Source organism: Diospyros lotus, chromosome 9 (genome assembly GCF_014633365.1).
Source record: "Diospyros lotus cultivar Yz01 chromosome 9, ASM1463336v1, whole genome shotgun sequence".
NCBI lineage: Eukaryota > Viridiplantae > Streptophyta > Magnoliopsida > Ericales > Ebenaceae > Diospyros > Diospyros lotus.
In genome coordinates this window covers 4,485,420-4,504,189 of record NC_068346.1, presented here as the reverse complement: position 1 = coordinate 4,504,189, position 18,770 = coordinate 4,485,420, and the positions used below count along the sequence as shown (strand labels likewise).

At 37.4% G+C, this 18,770-nt stretch overlaps 3 protein-coding genes across 5 annotated transcripts in view; 2 read left to right on the top strand and 1 right to left on the bottom strand.

Moving 5' to 3' along the window:
• The window catches only part of LOC127810146 (ADP-ribosylation factor GTPase-activating protein AGD2-like), a 60,894-nt gene extending 51,759 nt beyond the window's left edge, over positions 1–9,135 (top strand). For all 3 annotated transcript variants that reach the window (XM_052349427.1, XM_052349428.1, XM_052349429.1), the window contains 3 exons: positions 4,556–4,643; positions 6,242–6,702; positions 8,568–9,135. In XM_052349427.1, the coding sequence (XP_052205387.1) occupies positions 4,556–4,643; positions 6,242–6,702; positions 8,568–8,682 (664 nt within the window). In that variant the 3' untranslated portion in view covers positions 8,683–9,135. The remainder of the gene's footprint in view (positions 1–4,555; positions 4,644–6,241; positions 6,703–8,567) is intronic.
• A 981-nt stretch (positions 9,136–10,116) lies between these two features.
• LOC127810148 (ATP-dependent Clp protease adapter protein CLPS2, chloroplastic-like) lies at positions 10,117–14,280 on the bottom strand. The gene is made up of 4 exons (XM_052349432.1): positions 13,834–14,280; positions 12,449–12,547; positions 11,661–11,770; positions 10,117–10,381 (listed from the first exon to the last, which is right to left on the bottom strand). The coding sequence occupies exons 1-4, from the start codon at positions 14,087–14,089 to the stop codon at positions 10,301–10,303; spliced, it is 546 nt and encodes a 181-aa protein (XP_052205392.1). The 5' UTR covers positions 14,090–14,280; the 3' UTR covers positions 10,117–10,300.
• Positions 14,281–15,618: 1,338 nt separating this feature from the next.
• On the top strand, positions 15,619–17,095 carry LOC127810490 (probable xyloglucan galactosyltransferase GT17). The gene has a single exon (XM_052350005.1). It carries the CDS (start codon positions 15,653–15,655, stop codon positions 17,045–17,047), a length of 1,395 nt encoding a protein of 464 aa, XP_052205965.1. The 5' UTR covers positions 15,619–15,652; the 3' UTR covers positions 17,048–17,095.
• Positions 17,096–18,770: the final 1,675 nt, after the last annotated feature.

The following is an 18,770-nucleotide window of genomic DNA, read 5'->3' as shown; positions in this document are numbered from 1 at the left end:
TAATCAGGTTGGGATATCAACAAAGTAATGTTGATCACACTATGTTCTTTAAGAGAAAAGAACACAAGATAATTGTTCTTATTGTGTATGTTGATAACATCGTGGTGACAAGAAATGACCACTAAGGAATACAACAGTTGAAGAAATACTTGGGGGAAGAGTTTGAGATCAAGGACCTTGGATAGCTGAGATATTTCTTGGGGATTGAAGTAGCGGGATTGAAGTAGCCAAGTTAGACAAAGGCATATTCATTTCCCAAAGGAATAATGTTCTAGACTTATTAGCTGAGACGGGCATGCTAGGATGTAAGCCAGCTGATTCACCTATTGAAGTTAATCACATGCTCAAAGCTGATGAAGGTGAAAGGATTGATAGAGGCAGGTATCAAAGATTAGTTGACAAACTAATATACTTGTCTCATACAAGGTCAAATATTGTCTATGCAATGGGGGTTTTAAGCCAATTTATGCAGAATTCTTGGTCAATTCATATGGAAGTTGTCAATTGAATTTTAAGGTATCTCAAAACAACTCTCAGGGAAGGTTTACTGTTCTCTAACCAAAATCATTTGAACGTAGAAGGGTACATTGATGCAGATTGGGCTCGATCTCTAGATGATAGAAGATCAATCTTAGGCTACTGCACCTTTGCTGGGGCAACCTAGTGTTCGCTTATTCTTTCCCACAAGTGAACGGAATCGTAACAAGTAATATAATGATGAATAAAGTATCGTTCCCACGAGGATTAGCTTTTGATCCCTACTTTAACCACTATTAACTTTAATAAGCCACACACAAATAAAAGAATACTCAAGTGAAGTTTTATATTAATTAAAACTAACTCAACAAATGGAAAACACAAAATAATTCTTTAAGTTTTAAATGTAGAAATCTAATGCACTAGGGTTCATGAATCCACTGTAGTTCTATAATTGGTTTAATCTTTCAGTGATCGGGTTTTATAATTTTAGTTTTGAGCTGAAAATCGATGACCCTATGTTAATCAAAAGCCTCTCTCGATGGTCAATCGAATCTATGCTTACATATGAGATTAATTATCTCTAATTAATCTGCAAATATACAAACATGCATTTTTCTACAATGATAATCAAAATAAGATTTCACAAGGCATAACGGTATCTCTACCTATTATCGAATCTTATGTCGTTTATTATAAAGTGCTAATCTATATTGAATCTCTCGAAAGCAATATAAATCACAAACACGTTCTAATGGCGGCCAAACATCAAAACGGAATTAGTGCATAACAAATGATCAACTCGAAAGACAAGAATATAATAAAACCCAAATACTTTTAATTAAACCATCATTGAACTAAGTTTCATCAATCACCCTAGCCACAAAGTACTTAGCCTAACATAGTTTCAACCAACGAAAGAATAATAAAAACAAAGTTCATGATGTTGGAGAGAAGAAAGAACAGAAAAATAAAACCAAAACCGAAGATCTTCAAGAAAATCTCCTTCTTCCTCGACTTGCCGTCTTCTCCTCCTCCAAAAAACTCTTCAATCTCCCAAAAATAAGTCTTTATATAGTCCTCTTTAGGTTATCAAAGTCATGCACCTTGAAGGAGTCTATCTCTCTTTTATTTGGATTGAAACGGGCTTAAAACGGCATTTTCACAAAGCTTTGAACCCTACCGCGGTATGCTTGTTATTGCAGACCCGTGAGCTCCAGAAATTAATTCCTAAAGCGGTCTTACAGCGGTATGCATTTCGCTATAAGACCATGAGCTCTAGAAACTAAATCTTACAGCGGTCCTACAGCGGTATGCATTCCGCTATAAGCCCGCTAGCCTTCTTCTTTAGCTTCTTTCTTCATCATCTTCCACTTTTTGCTCTCGACACTCTTTTGCTTTATTTTGAATCGATACCCGACCATGCCTCCAAGCTTTATTTCAACTCCCATCATACACCAAAATCACTCTTTTTGCTCCATATCCGCTTTAACATGCAATGTGTACCTATATTGACAAAATTAAGCCCAAAATGAGTAGTAATCATGTTTATTGAATACTTAAATGCTAAGTTTATAGACCAAAATAAGTGTATAAAAGACACTTATCACCTAGTTACATGGAGAAGTAAAAAACAATTTGTTGTGCCTAGATCAAGTGCTGAAACTGAGTATAGGTCAATGGCCTTAGGTGTATGTGAGATATTGTGGGTGAATAAAGTTATGGAAGAACTAAGATTTCCTAAAAAGAGACTACTTCTACTGTACAGTGATAGTAAAGTTACAATTAGCATTGCTAATAATACAGTTCAATATGACATGACTAAACACATTGAAATTGATAGGCATTTCATAAGGGAGAAAATAACTGGTGGCCTATTGTGCATTCCATTTGTCCAGTCAAGGCATTAACTGGTAGATATCTTCACTAAGACTTTACATAGCGAGGACTTCCTAACCATAATATCCAAGATGCGTATGAAGGATATTCATACATCATCTTGAGGGAGAGTGTTGGATTCTCGAGTAAACAACTGGTACAACTGTGTGTATGTGGCTATTATAGAAAGGTTGACTTGGTGGTGCAAGACTGTAAATGGCAGATTCTATGGCATAAATTAGGAAAGATAAATAGGAAGATAGCAATAAATTTAAATGACAGATATTGTATATTAGCTGTAATTAGGAGAATGTTTCTATGTATATTTTTTCCTTTTTTAGATTTCTAAACTGTAAATTCTAGAGTTGTAAATAAAGGGAAAGCCGAAGAGGTAGGCGTCTTTGTCTACCCTTTCAAAAGCCTAATTGCTTGTAGTTTTTACAAATCCAAAATAGTCGAGACATAAACTAAGAACAGTACATCTATCATCCATGATACAATTTGAAAAATAATCAAAATATTAATAACAAAAACATATGGAATCTGAGCAGAAAATGAAATAATGGAAATTGGAAAAGTTGTTGAGGGTATTTTGGAAATTAACAGATATTTTAATGGGCCATAACGGGTCAATTTTGGTTCTGGGTCGACCCATTTAAACCTGCCTTGTTATCAAGTCGATTTTGAGTTTTTTGTGTTGACCCGTTATCAACCCAAACCTAATAAGCTCTTACTAGGTCGACCAAATAACAACCCAAACCTGTTAAGGGTCGACCCAAGCCCATTAATTTCGTGTCGGGTTTGGGTTGGATTATTGGGTTAGGTGATCTATTGACAGCTCTAGCCAAGTGTACAACTATACACATAAAGGGAATGCCAACAAACCTGAATTCTTATAACCAGGCAAGCAGATTCACCTCCACTAACACAAAAAGGACCCTGATAAAAGCAAGCATTAAACTACTGACAACCAGAACTGAGTAAACAAAAGCGCAGACATCTAGCAAATGAATATTGAAGAAGATGTTCCACAGATTTTTTTTACTACTCCTGCACATATAACAATGATCCAGGACTACTTGCCTATGATTCCTCATTTTATTGGTAGTAAGAAGGCGCCAAGGGCAACTGACTATTTAGAGAAGGCAACTCTGGGATGAGCTCTTGGTTTCCAAACTGTTTTCCAAGAAAAGCTGGAGCTCCCATCATTGCAAATGGTATCATAAAAGAGTGAATAGTAAAAGTCCCCCCATCTTGGGATGGTGGTGCCATACCCATTTGGCCACTCTGCCCAGTAAAGATAGCAATGAAACCAGCTAGACAAAGATCTCTCATGAGATTATCTATTAGGTGAAAAGAGTTAAAAGTGTTTTCTGATGCTGGGAAGTACCAGATTCTTGTGGGATGGTTATCAATAATGAATTGAGCTAGGAGTTGCCTATCTGGTCAATTAGCTCAAGTTAAGCCCTACCTTCACGCTTTTGACTTCGAGAAGATTATGGATATCTTTTCTGGGAAAAACATGCTATTTTTAAGGAGCACTATTGACTAGATTTAGCTGTATCTATTTAGTGAGATTTATTTTTATGGGAGTAATTTTTACAAGTAGCTGGTGTGTTGACCAGTGGAGTGTGTTGTGACTTGCTATTTTACCTTGACATAGTTGGGGTTGTGTAATATGGTTGCTTCAGCATGGGGTGACTGGTGGTTTCCTTTTTTTCCTAAAGAATATTACTTTGTTTAATATCAACAATGCCACACAGATTTCTTGAATATTCTTCTTCATCTCTTTTTCTATGTATATATATATATTTTCCCGTTCTTGCTTTTCATTTACCAAGCTCCCGAAGCTTGCAGATGGAGACAATATATTTGTGATATACAATCAAGACTGAGTGGCTTGTTTTGTTCATTATATAGTTTAAACTAATGATATGGTTCTGGAAGAAAAAGTTGCAAAATATCATCCTAATGTGGTTCCTATTTCACAACAACATTTCTTAAATGCTATGAATTTTTAGTGTGATCGAGAATGCAAGTGGTTAGTTTGAATGGATAAATCTGATTCTCAAGTTCACTTTCAGTTTAGCTTCTAGCTTGGCTTGATTTTGACAGCCGTTTCCAGTTTCAACTTCTCTCATTTATTTTGGTGGTAACAAATTCTATTCTCTGACTCTGTGGAATAAAAAATGTTATGCAGAACAAATGAATCAAATGCTTTATTACCAGTTACAAAACCGAATCCGAAAGAAGCTTTTCACCAAAAGGAGAAATACATTCAAGCTAAGGTATTTCTTTTGGATAATGTTTGTATTAACATGTTGATATTACTTTGGCAAGGAAAATGTGTTTCACTAATTACTTTTACTCAAGATCTTTGCAAGCAATAATTGCTCTTTTCGATGAATATGAACTCTGTGTGGTGACTGCAGTTGTGTGACTCTGTTTTCCTCTCTCCCAGAAAACATTTTGTGTCTGCTAAATATCTGTCATACTTAAAGTAGCCTTTGTGCTACTAGAATATTGCATATCCACCCCCTTCATCTTCTTGTTTTTAGTTGGATACTTGCAGCTAATTTATACTTGATTTACTGCTCTTTTTTTAGTTGTTGTTCTTGTTTGTCCTTATGTCATTTTGGCTATTTGCATTCTCTCAAGCTATACTTCTGTTATTAGAGAAATAGCAATTAAGATTTTCTCATAAATCTCAAAACCTGTTATGGTATCTTCCCTGTAACCATAGACTTCTTTCTGCCCCCAGTTTCTTTTGCCTTTTTCTCTAGTACTTATTTCTAAATTTCTGGTTTTGTTCTTTTCATTAGTTTGTTTGGTTCTCATTTTGTATTGTTTTATTTTCATTTGTTTTAAGTATTTGTTATTTTGTTATGTTTCTGAAGGGGTTTCCCTTTCACCAATCTTATCTTTCTAAAACAAATATTAGGCTGCCTTTCTCCAATAAAACCTGTTGAAACCCTAATTTTCTGTCCCCTAGACCTCGAAGAACCAAGTTCACAACATTGCGTAGCTTTCCTTAATCCGTCTATTCATGCTTTATCTTTTTCTTCAGATGTTTCATAACCCTATAAAAACTTGGGGCCAGTCTTATTGACCCAATAGAATCTTTAGATTTGTTACTATTTTGTTGCTAGTGCAATTGTGAGACCTCTAGCTTAGGCATTCTTCTTTGTAAATTTCTCCTAATAGCTGTTGCAATAATATCCTTCAACTCTTTCCTGATGAAATTATAAGAAGTTCCAACTGTTAATTCTTACTTTAACTGAAACAGTTTTCTATACTCAAGCATATTTTTTTTATGACATTGATGCTATATTCAGGATATAAGTGGTAGCAAGGAAAAAATGTTGGCCATGGTATTTGGTTGATAATTCAGGAACATTATATACTCTCTCTCGTTTTTTGGTTGCCAGCTGTCCCACCTGCCTACACATTGGCAGGTGGGGGAACAAAGTTGTGCCAAGACATTGAAACCTTCCCTGAACATTACAAGATAATGTAGGAGATTTTGCATAACGTCTTTCCCATGGTCATCTCTTGTTGTAGGTCATCTAATTGTTGGTATGCAAATTCCCATTATCAGCTCTTCTACATATATATTTCTTATAACTTTCTTATCTGTGCGTACATGTAGAACTTCTCGCTTATCAAATATTTACACACATACAGATATGTGTTGGAACTGTCATGTATAGACTTTTCTCTTTTATTCATTTTTATATATTTTTGACCAATTAGCTTGTCCTAGTTACTTGGTGAAGTATGCTAAATCTATTTATCCTCTTTGATGTTTAGAATCTTTTATTGTAGTTAAAATAGGCTTTAATATTGGAAATGAGGTCTTAACTTTAAAGCTCATGCTCAATTCCAGTATGTAAATAAGTTGCTAATCAATAAAGCAGCAACTGGATGTGGAATTCCTTCTCAAGCCGCTAGCATCTGGGAAGCAGTTAAGACAAACAATGTGCGGGAAGTGTATCGCCTCATTGTGTCATCAGACGAGAATATAACCAACATCACTTATGATGAACTGACTGATGCCAGTTTACGTCATGATGATGATGATGACTCTCTGAATGGCTCTCACCATGTGGAAAATAAGCAACATGATCCATTGGCCTGCAAGAAAATTAATGATTCCAGCAAGCCAGAAAGTTGTCTTCAAGGATGTTCCCTACTGCATCTAGCATGTCACTTGGGCAATCCGGTGATGGTTGAACTGTTGCTGCAATTTGGGGCCAATATGAACAGGCCTGACTACCACGGAAGAACTCCTCTGCACCATTGCATTGCTAAAAGAAACTACCAATTGGCCAAGTTTCTCCTTAGGAGGTAATATCTTTTCACCAACGAAGACCAATTGATAAATGCCAGAATTGACTATATTTTATCACGGTAACAGAAGGACCTTATATTTTTTCAAATGGCCGTATCCTGCATCGTCTGTCTCCATTTTTGTATCTGCATCTGTATCGATGATTCGTAGGTTTTTTTTTTTTTTCATAGCTTATGATGCGGGAAAATATCAATCCATCTAATTTTCATCTAAGAAGTACAAACACTTCTAGGAAGCTGCCATGTTTCAGACACTTTATTGGACACTGACACTGTGTACTGGTTGGATGCTAGTTCCAACTTATTCCTAGTATTTTAATTTTTCTGCAGTTGGACCCTTCTTTGGACACTTAGGACATGTTTGTTTATAAAGCAGACACATGCCTGCATCCCTTGAACAATTTAGAATCATGTTAAACGTTAAAAAAGTAAGTTGGAAAATAATTATAAAATCAAGACTGGATATATCTATAGATATATCAATATTGGATTTCGTCCTCTACACTTTTCTACTTCAATAATTTTGAATCCTCGCACTTTCTTGTAAATGGAGCTTTCTAAAGTAGACTTTAAGAATTTGTCACATTTTTCTCTTGTAACATGTAGAATGCAAGCATAGGGCTTAGTGTTGTTCTATGGTATGTAGAAAGCAAAGACTAGTTTTTTTTTTTTATTAACAAAATTTGAAAGTTTTTGAGGACGATCTTCAGTATTAACAACAAAATTGCTCTTTTATGACTAGAGTGTCACAGGTTTGCATTATGGAAATAGCTTATTTCTTAAAAAATAAGGAGAAGGCTACATACAGAAAACAAGTTTCTACTTTCATGTTTGAATATGACTTGTATACTTATGTATAAAGTGTCACTACCATGTTGTGTTCTTTTCATTTTCTTTTGAAATGTTCCTTCCTGCATGTCCAAGCCGATACTTATTAGTGAGCCAGTTTCTAATCCCTTGAAACTTTAGCAAGTCAAGACCATAAAGGTTTTAAATTGTCCTACTTCTAGCTTAGGATGTGTAGGAATTTGCCTTCTACTTAATAATGATCACATGACAATACCTAACATGCCATGGCATGCAATTGGAACATTTTGTTTGACTGTAGATTATAACCTATGAATGCCTTTGTCTGAATCATGGTTGGGATCTTGTAAGCTGAATAATAAATGTAAGTCTGTTTTCTCTCTGTTTGTCTCACCTTTCTTAAGTTTCTCTGCTGCTTCAGATGCTGTTTGCTGCTCTTGCCTGTTGCATTTCCCTTTATTCTTCTTTCCTCTGATTTTGGCAATTCACAGTTGAAGGGATCTCATGAATGTTTGATCCTTAGCTCTTTTTCAATTAATCTTGTTGTGGTACCTGGGAAGTCCTAACCATATTCTTTGCGTCCTTTCTTCTAACCCCTCTTGCATTTTGCCCTGCACTGTACTTTCAGAATATTGGTCCTCCTGAGGGCTCAAAGTGCTGGAATTCTGCAATTCTAAGTCTGCCCAGTTGTTATATTCTTCTTGTTTATTTATTTACCTGGAAATCATGATGATGGGGTTGCCTAAACCTTACTTCTTTTTTTATTATTATTAATTTAATTTATTTTGGTGTCTGTCTGTTTAATACTCTTAACCAGCTTGTGGTGGTTTGCCTCTTCAGATATCTAGTGCTTCATATGGTCCTTTTTCATATTGGCTCTGACCATATCTTATCTTAAAAGTGTTCTTGTCTGAACTCGGGTGTTTGATCTCAATTTTCATGGACTTATCCATTAAGGTTATCGTGTATATCTTGTAATAAAGCTAGCATTGTACCATTTAACTTATTTTTTCCCCGTGCATGATACTCATTTTTCGAGCGTGGCTGTTACTCAGAGGTGCACGTACATTAATTAAAGATGGCGGGGGACTAATCCCACTTGAAAGGGCTATGGAGATGGGAGCAATAACCGACGAGGAGCTCTTCATATTGCTTGCCGACTGCAAGTAAAAGGGGCAAGGAGTCCAGGACTAAGTCTGTAAGTCTATTTGAATCTAATTTGGCTACTGTTTTCGGTTGGCTGTGTGTGCCCATCAAAGTTGAGGCCTCAACTTGATCCCCAGCTTGAACAAAGTCTGGTATTTCTGTTCCCCTTCTCTTCTTCTTTTTCTCTTTCTTTCTGTGAACCACTAAATGTGTTTCATTTTCTCATCATGAATATTTATGTGAGGGGCTTCAAAGCTGTTCTCTGTACCATTGATAGTAGCGTTGGTTTTACATTTATGTCATTTGTTCATTGGTACCCCCGCCCCCCTGATAACAACAATCACAAGTTTTAATCTCGTTAGTTGAAGAGATTTCTAACTCTAGTTTCATGATGAATTGTCATTTTGACCCTAAATGCTTGGAACTTTACCATCTATATATATAGAAAGGGAAAGAAAAGGATTGATGTGTTATCAATTGTTCTCACTCTATTGTATTTTCGGTAAAATTAGAACTTTGGAGGTTTGGGATTTTGGGAACTCTGATATTTGCTTATTGTTACTTTTTGAGGAGGGAAAAGTAAAAAAAAAAAAAATGGAAAATCTAGACATTCCTTTGATTATGTTTATTTTTGTTAAAAAAATTTAAAAATGAAAACAAGTAGAGAATTACTTTCTAAAATTATTTGTCCAATTAATATCAGACCCCCTCCAATGTCATCTTAAACCAAAATTAAAATAATATTATAAAAAATGACATCTAAATTAGGATTAAAATGTTCTTAAAAAGTTAGATTTGAAAACTTAAAATTTAGAATCAAAATAATGTTTAGAATATTTCAATCTTTTTCAAATTTAATAACTCGTGAGTTGAAATGTAAGTGACTATTACGTAATGATGCATATGTTGTGTGTACAAATTTGACTAATCTTTGTATTTTATGTTTTTTTTAACCTAAACTCTAAATAAATTTTGATGAGTAATTTCACTTTGACCTGGGCAAGACTTGCTAGTCGAACACAAATTGCTATCTTACATAACACATCTTAACAAGTTAATAAAACGTAACTTTATTTAACACCGGTTAATTTATATTTGGCCACCTTATAATTTGGGGTGATAAGAAAATTAATAATTATAAATCAATTAAAATGAGAGAGAGAGAGAGAGGACTTTGTCTGGATCTCATCTTTCATCTACTCATAATGAAGTAGAGGCCACTTGAGGGGGGCGGTGATATTAATTCAATCAAAAGTGAAGTCTTTAAGTCATTGAAAAAAATAAAACTACACTAGCTTTTTTCCAAACAAAAATTCTATCTACAAGAGGGGTTTTCTTATCTTTTCAAACATTTTGATTTGTTAACAGTACCTTTGAATGTATTAACATCCCGGTTCTACTTCACTAAGTAAGAACAAATTACTCATTGTTTAACCTAAACAAAGATGCCAATGGTCCTGCATTTAAAAAGGCTCATTTGATTAGATGTGCTCGACCAACCATGTAACGGACAAAGCCAACCGCAAAAAGCAGGGCATTATACTCTCATCCATTGAAAAAGGCTCATTTTCAAAACTGTAGACTACTACTGTATCTTAAAGTTCAACTCTTGCGTGCCCACCAATATCCTCTGCTGCCTGCTTCACACAGTACTTGAATCAGGCTCGATCAATGATCGAAGTCCCCCGCGGATCATCATTTGTGCATAGAACTCGGCGTGTTCCTGTCAAGGGAGAGAAGAAATTTCATGTCACCAAAGCTCAAATTTGTCCAGTTTTAGAAGCATCACAAGTAAATATTTCATCTTAATGTGGATTCTATGTCTATGAACAAAGACACTATATTAGATGTAAAAATGTCAAAATCCATGAACAAATACAGCCCCATTTTCTTGTAGACGAGAGGTATTAAGCTTCCGATCTGTGCAAGAGTTTTCTGCTTTCTGCCGGACCTAGACTTGATTCTGAAAACAGATGCGACGATTTATCGAACCACATTTTCCCCCATTATTGGTCTCCACATCTGGCGTCTTTCAAAGAGAATAAATTTTCAACTAGTTTGAATATTAAATTATAGGAAACCCAAATATTAGAGAGGCTCTAAATTTGTGTTCAAAGGCCATGCATGGTCAATAACAATAACACAACAAGGTGAAGGTTTTGTTGCCTAAAACAGGGATGTGGTAGCTGGTAGATGGTATCAATTCATAGATGAGATCATACATTTTTTTCATTTCGTACTTAGTGAGTTGTTCTATCTGTAACTACACCAAATAATAAAGCACCGCAAGAATGGATCTTTGCACCAATTTAATAACTAAAATCCTCTCTAAAAATTTCTTTATTTGAATGATCATTTGATTGTCCCTTCTTTAATAGCAAATTCAGTTACATCTCAAAACAAAAGAGATAATTATATTTTTTTGCCATCTTGGACTAGCCTACAGCCTATTTAAGAACAAATACACTCAACATGCAAGAAAATAGATGGTGTTCAACAAGCATTTCAGGCAAAATTATTTCACAAATTTAAGGAATCTGTTAGGACAAAACTAACCCTTAACTACCAGTATAGTTCAAAAGCTAATGTCATTCCCACTGTTCCACAGCAGTGCAAATGAGGAAAATTATCAATTTGAACCCTGATTCATAATATCAATTTAGGGAACCAAAATAGAGAGCACATTAACAAATGCCATAAAGCAATGTCTTGATGGATTATGAAGTCACAATTCACAAGTTTGGTTTCTTCATAGATTTCTAGAGTCAAGGTTCCGAAACTTATTGGTGTTAAAAGACTTCCTAACGGTGAAAAGAAAAGAATGATAAGTTTGATCTGATAGGTAGGTTCTTAGATGCGATTTTACCTCAAGATGCCAAGGGCCATTGCAATCTACCTATGTTTTAAGCTTGATCTTGTTTACATCTAAATCCATTTTTCGACTAGCCAAAGACGATAAGAAGTTTAGGCATACATGAAACAATTCCATGATGAAATTATACCTTAACAGTAACTATAACAACTGCAACACCATTTTCTCTCGACTGGTGAAATAGCTTTCGTGCATTGTCAGGCGTCACTGATGGGACGACTTGTGGCAATACCTTCACCACTGCACATCAATATGCACCAGTTAGTTTGTGAACACAAGTACAAGATAGAGAAATGAAGAAAACTATATCCATCCATTTTAGGTAGCATTTGTTAAAATAATTAAGATAAGTTTTTATCAAGATAATTTATCCAAAGGGAGAAGGGGAAAGATAAATTTATCTGAAAAATTTAAGATAAGAAGTCACATGACTTTTTTTCAAATAAATTTAACACAATGGAAATCACTTTTATCCAGGATATTTTTCATATCTCACTTTTTCCGATTAATATATTGGTTAACAAACGCTACCTTAATGTATTCTCACCACCAGAAAAAGTCCTTCCAGTTTTTCCGTAATATCACATAGCCTAGTTCAATAGATATTGATTGAATTTGGTACAATTGCAAGACACGATTTTGTTCATGTTGCCCGCGTCGGGCAACATAAACATAACAGGACCGAAACTGCTTGTTGTCAGGGGTCCTGATTTACACATTGAAAGTCATTCTCTAACTAGTGAGAAACTAGGAAAGAACCACACACACACATGCCGTCAGAAGTGCCTGTGTGCATCTTTTGGCCTCTTCTATAACTAGTGAGTTTCATTGAGTAATACTTTCATATTGCCACAATAGATATTTTAATGAACTGCTGCTCATTCATGCTGGAGTGCCTTTATCGGTTCAGGAAGTTACCTAGTTTCTCAGAGTGGCGCATATCATCAATCAGCAACACTCTGTAGCTATCTCCACTGCCAGCACCTCTCCTGTCTCTTAGCCGTCCTATATCTCCTCCTGCAATTCAAAAAGAAATAGCATCTTCACTCTAAAATTGAACAAACCAGATGATAAAACGTAAGTACACAACTCAAAAATCCAGATTTAGTAACTGACTACCCAGACTAAGAGTCAAAAGCAATCTAAGAATAATTTATATCCATGTTCCACACATATCGAACACCAATACTCATTGAATTAGTTGGTGCCCGGATGTCCTGCGCACATACATATCCTAGTATTGTTTAATTCTAGAGTCTTGATGCAATTTTCAAGACGTGAAAAGAGCCTCTTCGCAGAAAAACAAAGGGAAGGTTGCATACAAAAACAATCCCACCAAAACAAGCCCTTGCAAAGCGGGGAACCTTATATATGAGGGACACCTCTTTTATATTTGCTCGTTACTATGCCCCTGCCTTCACCTATCCTAAACTACAAAAATATTATGCCTGCTAGTCCTTATCTGTCGTATCCATGTTTATGAGCATAATGCTTCTTGTTATCAAACAAAATTATGGACCCAAGTTTCCACAGTGTTCCCTAGCGTGCTCATTTATACTCATTTCTCCTTCGCGCATTTATCCACTTCATGGAAATTACTTTCTAACCTTTTGTTCTCTGAAAGTAGGAAGGAAATAAAATAATACAGTTCTTCCACTGTCAAACGTAGTTGTGCTTAATTTCATTGATATGATCAGACAAGTTTTGGAAATTATATTCAAGGATCACAGCTTTTATTAGGACTTCAACAAGATCTTGAAATGAATTTGAAGCCAAACAGTGAAGGAAGCATACCTCTTCACCCGTACTCTACTAATTTTCTAATTGCAACTCCAATAGAGTATATTATCCCCTATAGTGGTGAACTTGAACCAAAAATCCCAGCTTTAAGATTGGACTTGATATTTCTGACCACTTATCACGCGTGGGAACATGTATACCAGGAACTGGAAGTCTATAATAATGTGCCAAGAAAGCCCAAAAAGGTGGAATAAATTGTTTCATGCATATATAACTGATGCTTTACTGAGGAAATGGTCCTTATTATGTAATGAAAACAAGGAGGCAAGAGCTTGATTGGTGCCTCAAGAAGTGAAGTTGATTAGTCTAAAACTTGTAACACCCACAGAAGATCAGATTAGAAACACGCAAATTTAACGAGGAGGAACAAAACCTAAAACACCCAAACTCATAATTTCACTGGGATTTATCTCTTAATGCCCTTCCGCTGTCTGAGAGTCAGATATCAAACTCTATTTATTGAGAGAAAAAGATAGGAGCTGAGGGGGGGAGGACAGTATTACCTTCTTCAACTTGAGTAGATGGGTCAAATTGGGACTGATCAAAAGTAGGCCGCTCCAAGATAGCAGCCCCACCCTTTTTGGACCCCAAACTTGCCATGATAGAAGCACAAGAAACAGCACAAAATCTTATTTCTTTTTGTGTGGATTCTGCTGAAACCTTGAGTGGAACCAGACATTTTGAGGATTTGAAAATGGAGGGAGAAGAACAAGAAGAAGGTGGGAAAGAAGGAAGATACAGAAGCTGTTTTGCTGCCATAGCCGCCTTCTGCTTGGCCTCTCCCTTAATCAACTATAAGAGATTAATTACGCTTTCCCGCAGCAGAAAGATTGCTCAAATCAACCTCAGTGGGATTTGCGATCTGTAAGAACCAGCAAGAGAGAGCTCAGGTGGACAAAATCTTTTGGAAGCCTCAGAAAATATATACGATTAAAGGTTGTGGGTTGTGATGGAGGCTGAATCTTGTGGTTTCAACTACCACCACGTTGTGGCAGGTTCTTCTTCTCAAACAAAAATCAAAACCAATATGAAGAGGCGAAAAATCTACCACCACGTAAATAGCTGAGAATTTCTTTTTTTTTTTTAGGTATTTTTTCTTCTTTTATTATTTTGGAATCTAGAAAGAAAAATATTTTATAACTGAACGAAATTATTGTTAAGATTAGAATGCTAAGATTAGAATAAGATCAAATTTGGATTAGATTAGATTTTTTTTTTTTTTTTAAGAATTTGTACATTGGGATAAAAGACAAAAATATCATATTTTGGCGTGAGAAGATTTAGCTTCCTGATCTACAAAGACAGAAAATTCCTCCTCATAATTAAAGTTTTACCAAAAATCAAGAATCTGGCCTCACCCAATAAAGTAAAAAAAAAAAAACTTTCCCAGACAATAATCTCCAAAATATAAAAGATAAGAATCAGATTAGATCGTATGAAATCTTTTCTGTCCTAGTCAATTTTTTTTCTCTACAATTCAATTTTTTGAACTTTAGTATTCACTAAGTTAAGTATGAAAAATCCCATTCCAAAAAAATGCCTGGCATAGTTCATCTCTTTTGAAAGCTTACCAAGATGATCCATCATTGTACAGCCACTGTGCAACAACCAGCTCTAGTCTACTTTGTAAAGGGCTGAAGTGGACTAACTCGGCCCAGGTGCCACAGAAATTGGGCCTTCAAGGGTAGACTGGACCTAGCCCAACTGTCTTCTGGGCCAGTCCTGAGAAAATACGGCTGAATGGCCATTTCGCCCTCAATTGATCAGCAAAAATAACATAAACAATGTGTATCCGTGAACAAGCTCATGTCAGGAGTAACTTAAAAAAGGTTGTTGTTCCATGAGAATACACTGCACTTGATACTTGCCCAGGCACCTAATGAAAAGAAAACTTGTTCCTTTCTTCAGACCGTGCTATTGGAACTACTACCCAATACCCATTACCCAACCTGCTGCTTCTCTTCCACTTTTTCTAACTTTCTAGAAAAATCCCAATCTTAGGTAATTATCATTTAGCCCAACAAGAAACCAAAATATATAAGCCAATATATGATCAGACAAATGAAGCTCCAATCCTTTATTCACACCCTTACCTACAACATCTTATATACAAAAATAACCCACTCATCCTCCCATTATTCAAACTAAAAGATAGAGAAAACAAAGCTAGAAAATATGGACACATGATCCCTCAATTTGTGAGATCCATAAATTGTGGACCCTTTGTCCCTAGTACCTACACAATATATATGTATATATATTAATTTCTTCCTGCGGATCTCCTCCTGCATCTCTCTCTGATCTCTCTCTCTCAAGGCAGGCATGTCTTCCAGCAGAAAACATCATTTTGACATTCACTCTACATGTATAAGCGGCCATTACTGCTTAAAATCCGCCATTTCTTTCTCTGTCCTTCTGGCCTTCTCCTTTCTTGTTCTCTTCCTTTGGTACCCACCAACAAGAACAAATATTTCTTCTCGAATTCACTCTCATTATAATCACAAGCCACCGAAGCTGAAGCTCTGCAAAGAGAACTTCTCCGTCTACATCTACGACTTGCCGACGAAGTTCAACTTGGGTCTTCTCGGCGACTGCCTAAATCTGAACATTCACCGGAACATGTGCCCCCACGTGGCCAACCAGGGGCTCGGTCAGCCGTTTTCCGGGTGGCCTGGTTTGGGCTGGTACGCCACCAACCAGTTCACGTCGGAGATGCTCTTCCACGCGCGGTTGGAGAACCACCGCTGCCGGACTTTGGACCCGGAAGCGGCCACATTGTTCTACGTGCCGTTCTACGGCGGCCTCCACGCTTCTAGCAAGGTTCGGGAGGCCAACCTTTCGGAGCGGGACGCGTTGGCCGTGGAGCTGGCGGAGTACGTGGTCCGGCAGCCGTGGTGGAGGCGGCGAGGCGGTGGCGACCACTTCCTGGTGCTGGGGAGAACGGCCTGGGACTTCTTGAGGAAGCGCGACGGCGGCCAGGAAACCGGTGCCACGTGTCTGCTGAATTTGCCGGCTGTGCAGAACATGTCCGTGCTGACTGTAGAGAGGAACCCGTGGCAGGGATCCAATCAGCACGGAATTCCATACCCCTCGTACTTCCACCCCTCCACGTCGGACGAGATGCTGACTTGGCAGAAACTAATCGCTCGGGCCAACCGGCCTCACCTCTTCTCGTTCGTCGGAGCCCCGCGGACCGGCATCCAGAAGGCGGCGGTCCGGGACGAGATCATCCTGCAGTGTGCGGAGTCGTCAGAGTGCAACCTCCTGAAATGCGGCAACGGCAACGGCAACTGCAACGATCCTCGGCGAGTGCTCGGAGTGATGACGGCGTCTAGGTTTTGCTTGCAGGCGCCGGGCGACTCGTTCACGCGTCGGTCGACGTTCGATTCCATGGTGGCCGGGTGCGTTCCGGTGTTCTTCTCGCCGCACACGGCGTACTCGCAGTACGGCTGGTATTTCCCAGGCGACCCGAGCGCGTACTCGGTGTTCATCGACTACGAAGGGAAGGGAAACGGAAGCGAAAAGAGAGTGGACATAGAAGAGGAGCTGAGGAAGATTCCAGAAGAGCGAGTAGAGAGAATGAGAAAGACGGTGATCGGATTGATTCCGAGAGTGAGTTACCTGCATCCGAACTCCACTGATAATGAGATGAGCGACGCCATTGATGTGGCCATTAGGGCGTTGTCGAAGCAGCAGGCGCAGGCGGAGGCGGCTTGAGAAAGGCCCCAAACAACTGATCGCCCCCGGATTAGGGTCTGGGTTTGGGTTTGGATTTGGAGAATATGAATTCTTCCGTTATCGCATTTTATACATACATACATACATAATCATAATCATGGATGCATCAATGCAGATTCTTTATCCGTATAAATAAATACATAAGTATCATTATTTAAGCTTATGGTTAAGCTTCTTAAATAAATTCTAATTAGCCAATAGCAAATGCCCACATAAAAGAAGAAAAGCAAGAAAATAAACTTGTGCATGCATGACATGGGCAGATTCCATGCGATCCGAGCATAATATATTATGTAAAGAGGAAATGAGAGTATCCTCCTAGAGCATAGACATAGATTGAGTGATTATTAGATTAGCAATATATCGATATTAATTTGATAAGTTATGAGTTCAATTATAGTCCTACGTAAAGATCAATGATCCAACTTGTAATTTACCTCCTTTAACATAATTAAAAACATGAATATCAGGAATCGTGCAAGAACAATCATTTCGAAAAAAGAAAATAAATTCATAGAGGGAAGGATCGAAGATAGTGACATAACCAATGCAAATGCAAGTGCAAGTGCAATGCGGGTTCCAAAGGGTGGGTTGAAACATTAAAAAATGTTTAAGTTCCCACCCTTACCTTCTTTGACAATTTGATGCATTTAGTGTACTCTATTGTTTGTGTTTTTGTTAATTAATATATAAATAAAAAAAATAAAAAATAATTTTTTTTTAATTTTTTATTATTTTTAATATATATTTTTTATAAATAAATTATATTAATAAAAATTAAGAAAGAGTGGACAAAACCACATCGAGGCATCCCTCATATAGAGATGAGAAATGAGCCAGCCCGGCCCGACTTATTACTGTAGCAAATGGGCCGGGTTGGCCCGCCTAACAAAATGAGGACCGTGCCGGGCCAGCAATATGTGGCCCGCGGCCTGACTCGTTACTGTAGCAATGGGCCGGGCTGGCCCGCCTAGCAAAATGAGGGCCTTGCCGGGCCAGCAATATGTGGCCCGCGACCCGGCCCACCAAAATGGCCCGTGGGCCGGCCCACCTATTGGCCAACTAAAATGGCCCGGCCCCGCCCACCAAAAATAAAAAAATTAAAAAAATATTTGTAATTAGTAATTATAAACATATTTTAAATTAAATTATAAAATTATGTTTATATTTTACATTAAATTTTACAATAAACATAAAATTATAACATTATGTCTGTAAAGTGTAAACAATATAAAATTATGTAATACAAACATATAAATTATAAATATATTTTAAAAAATATTTGTTGCATTTAAGAAAAAATAAAAAAATAAATAAAAATTAAATATAAATGGCCCACGGGCCGACCCAGGTCAGCAGGCCCCAACTCGGACTGGCCCGGTTTGGCCCATTTATTAAGGGCCATAAAGCCGTGCCGGGTCCTAGTTTCCATTGCCTTGGCCCGGCCCAACCGACCTCTCTTGTGGGCCAAATTCGGCCCGGCCCACCAAACGGGTGGGCCAAGCGGGAGGCGGGGTGGGCCGGGCCGGCCCGCCCATTTGCCATCTCTACCCCCATACACAACAAATACACAAAACACTAAAACCAAATACAAAGAAACTAACTCCTCAAAACATGAGGAAGAAAAAGACCAAATTGTCAAAAGCAGACTAAGCCGTCCCAAAAAATCACAGGGGGTCAGTGATAACCGGACTCGTTGCAT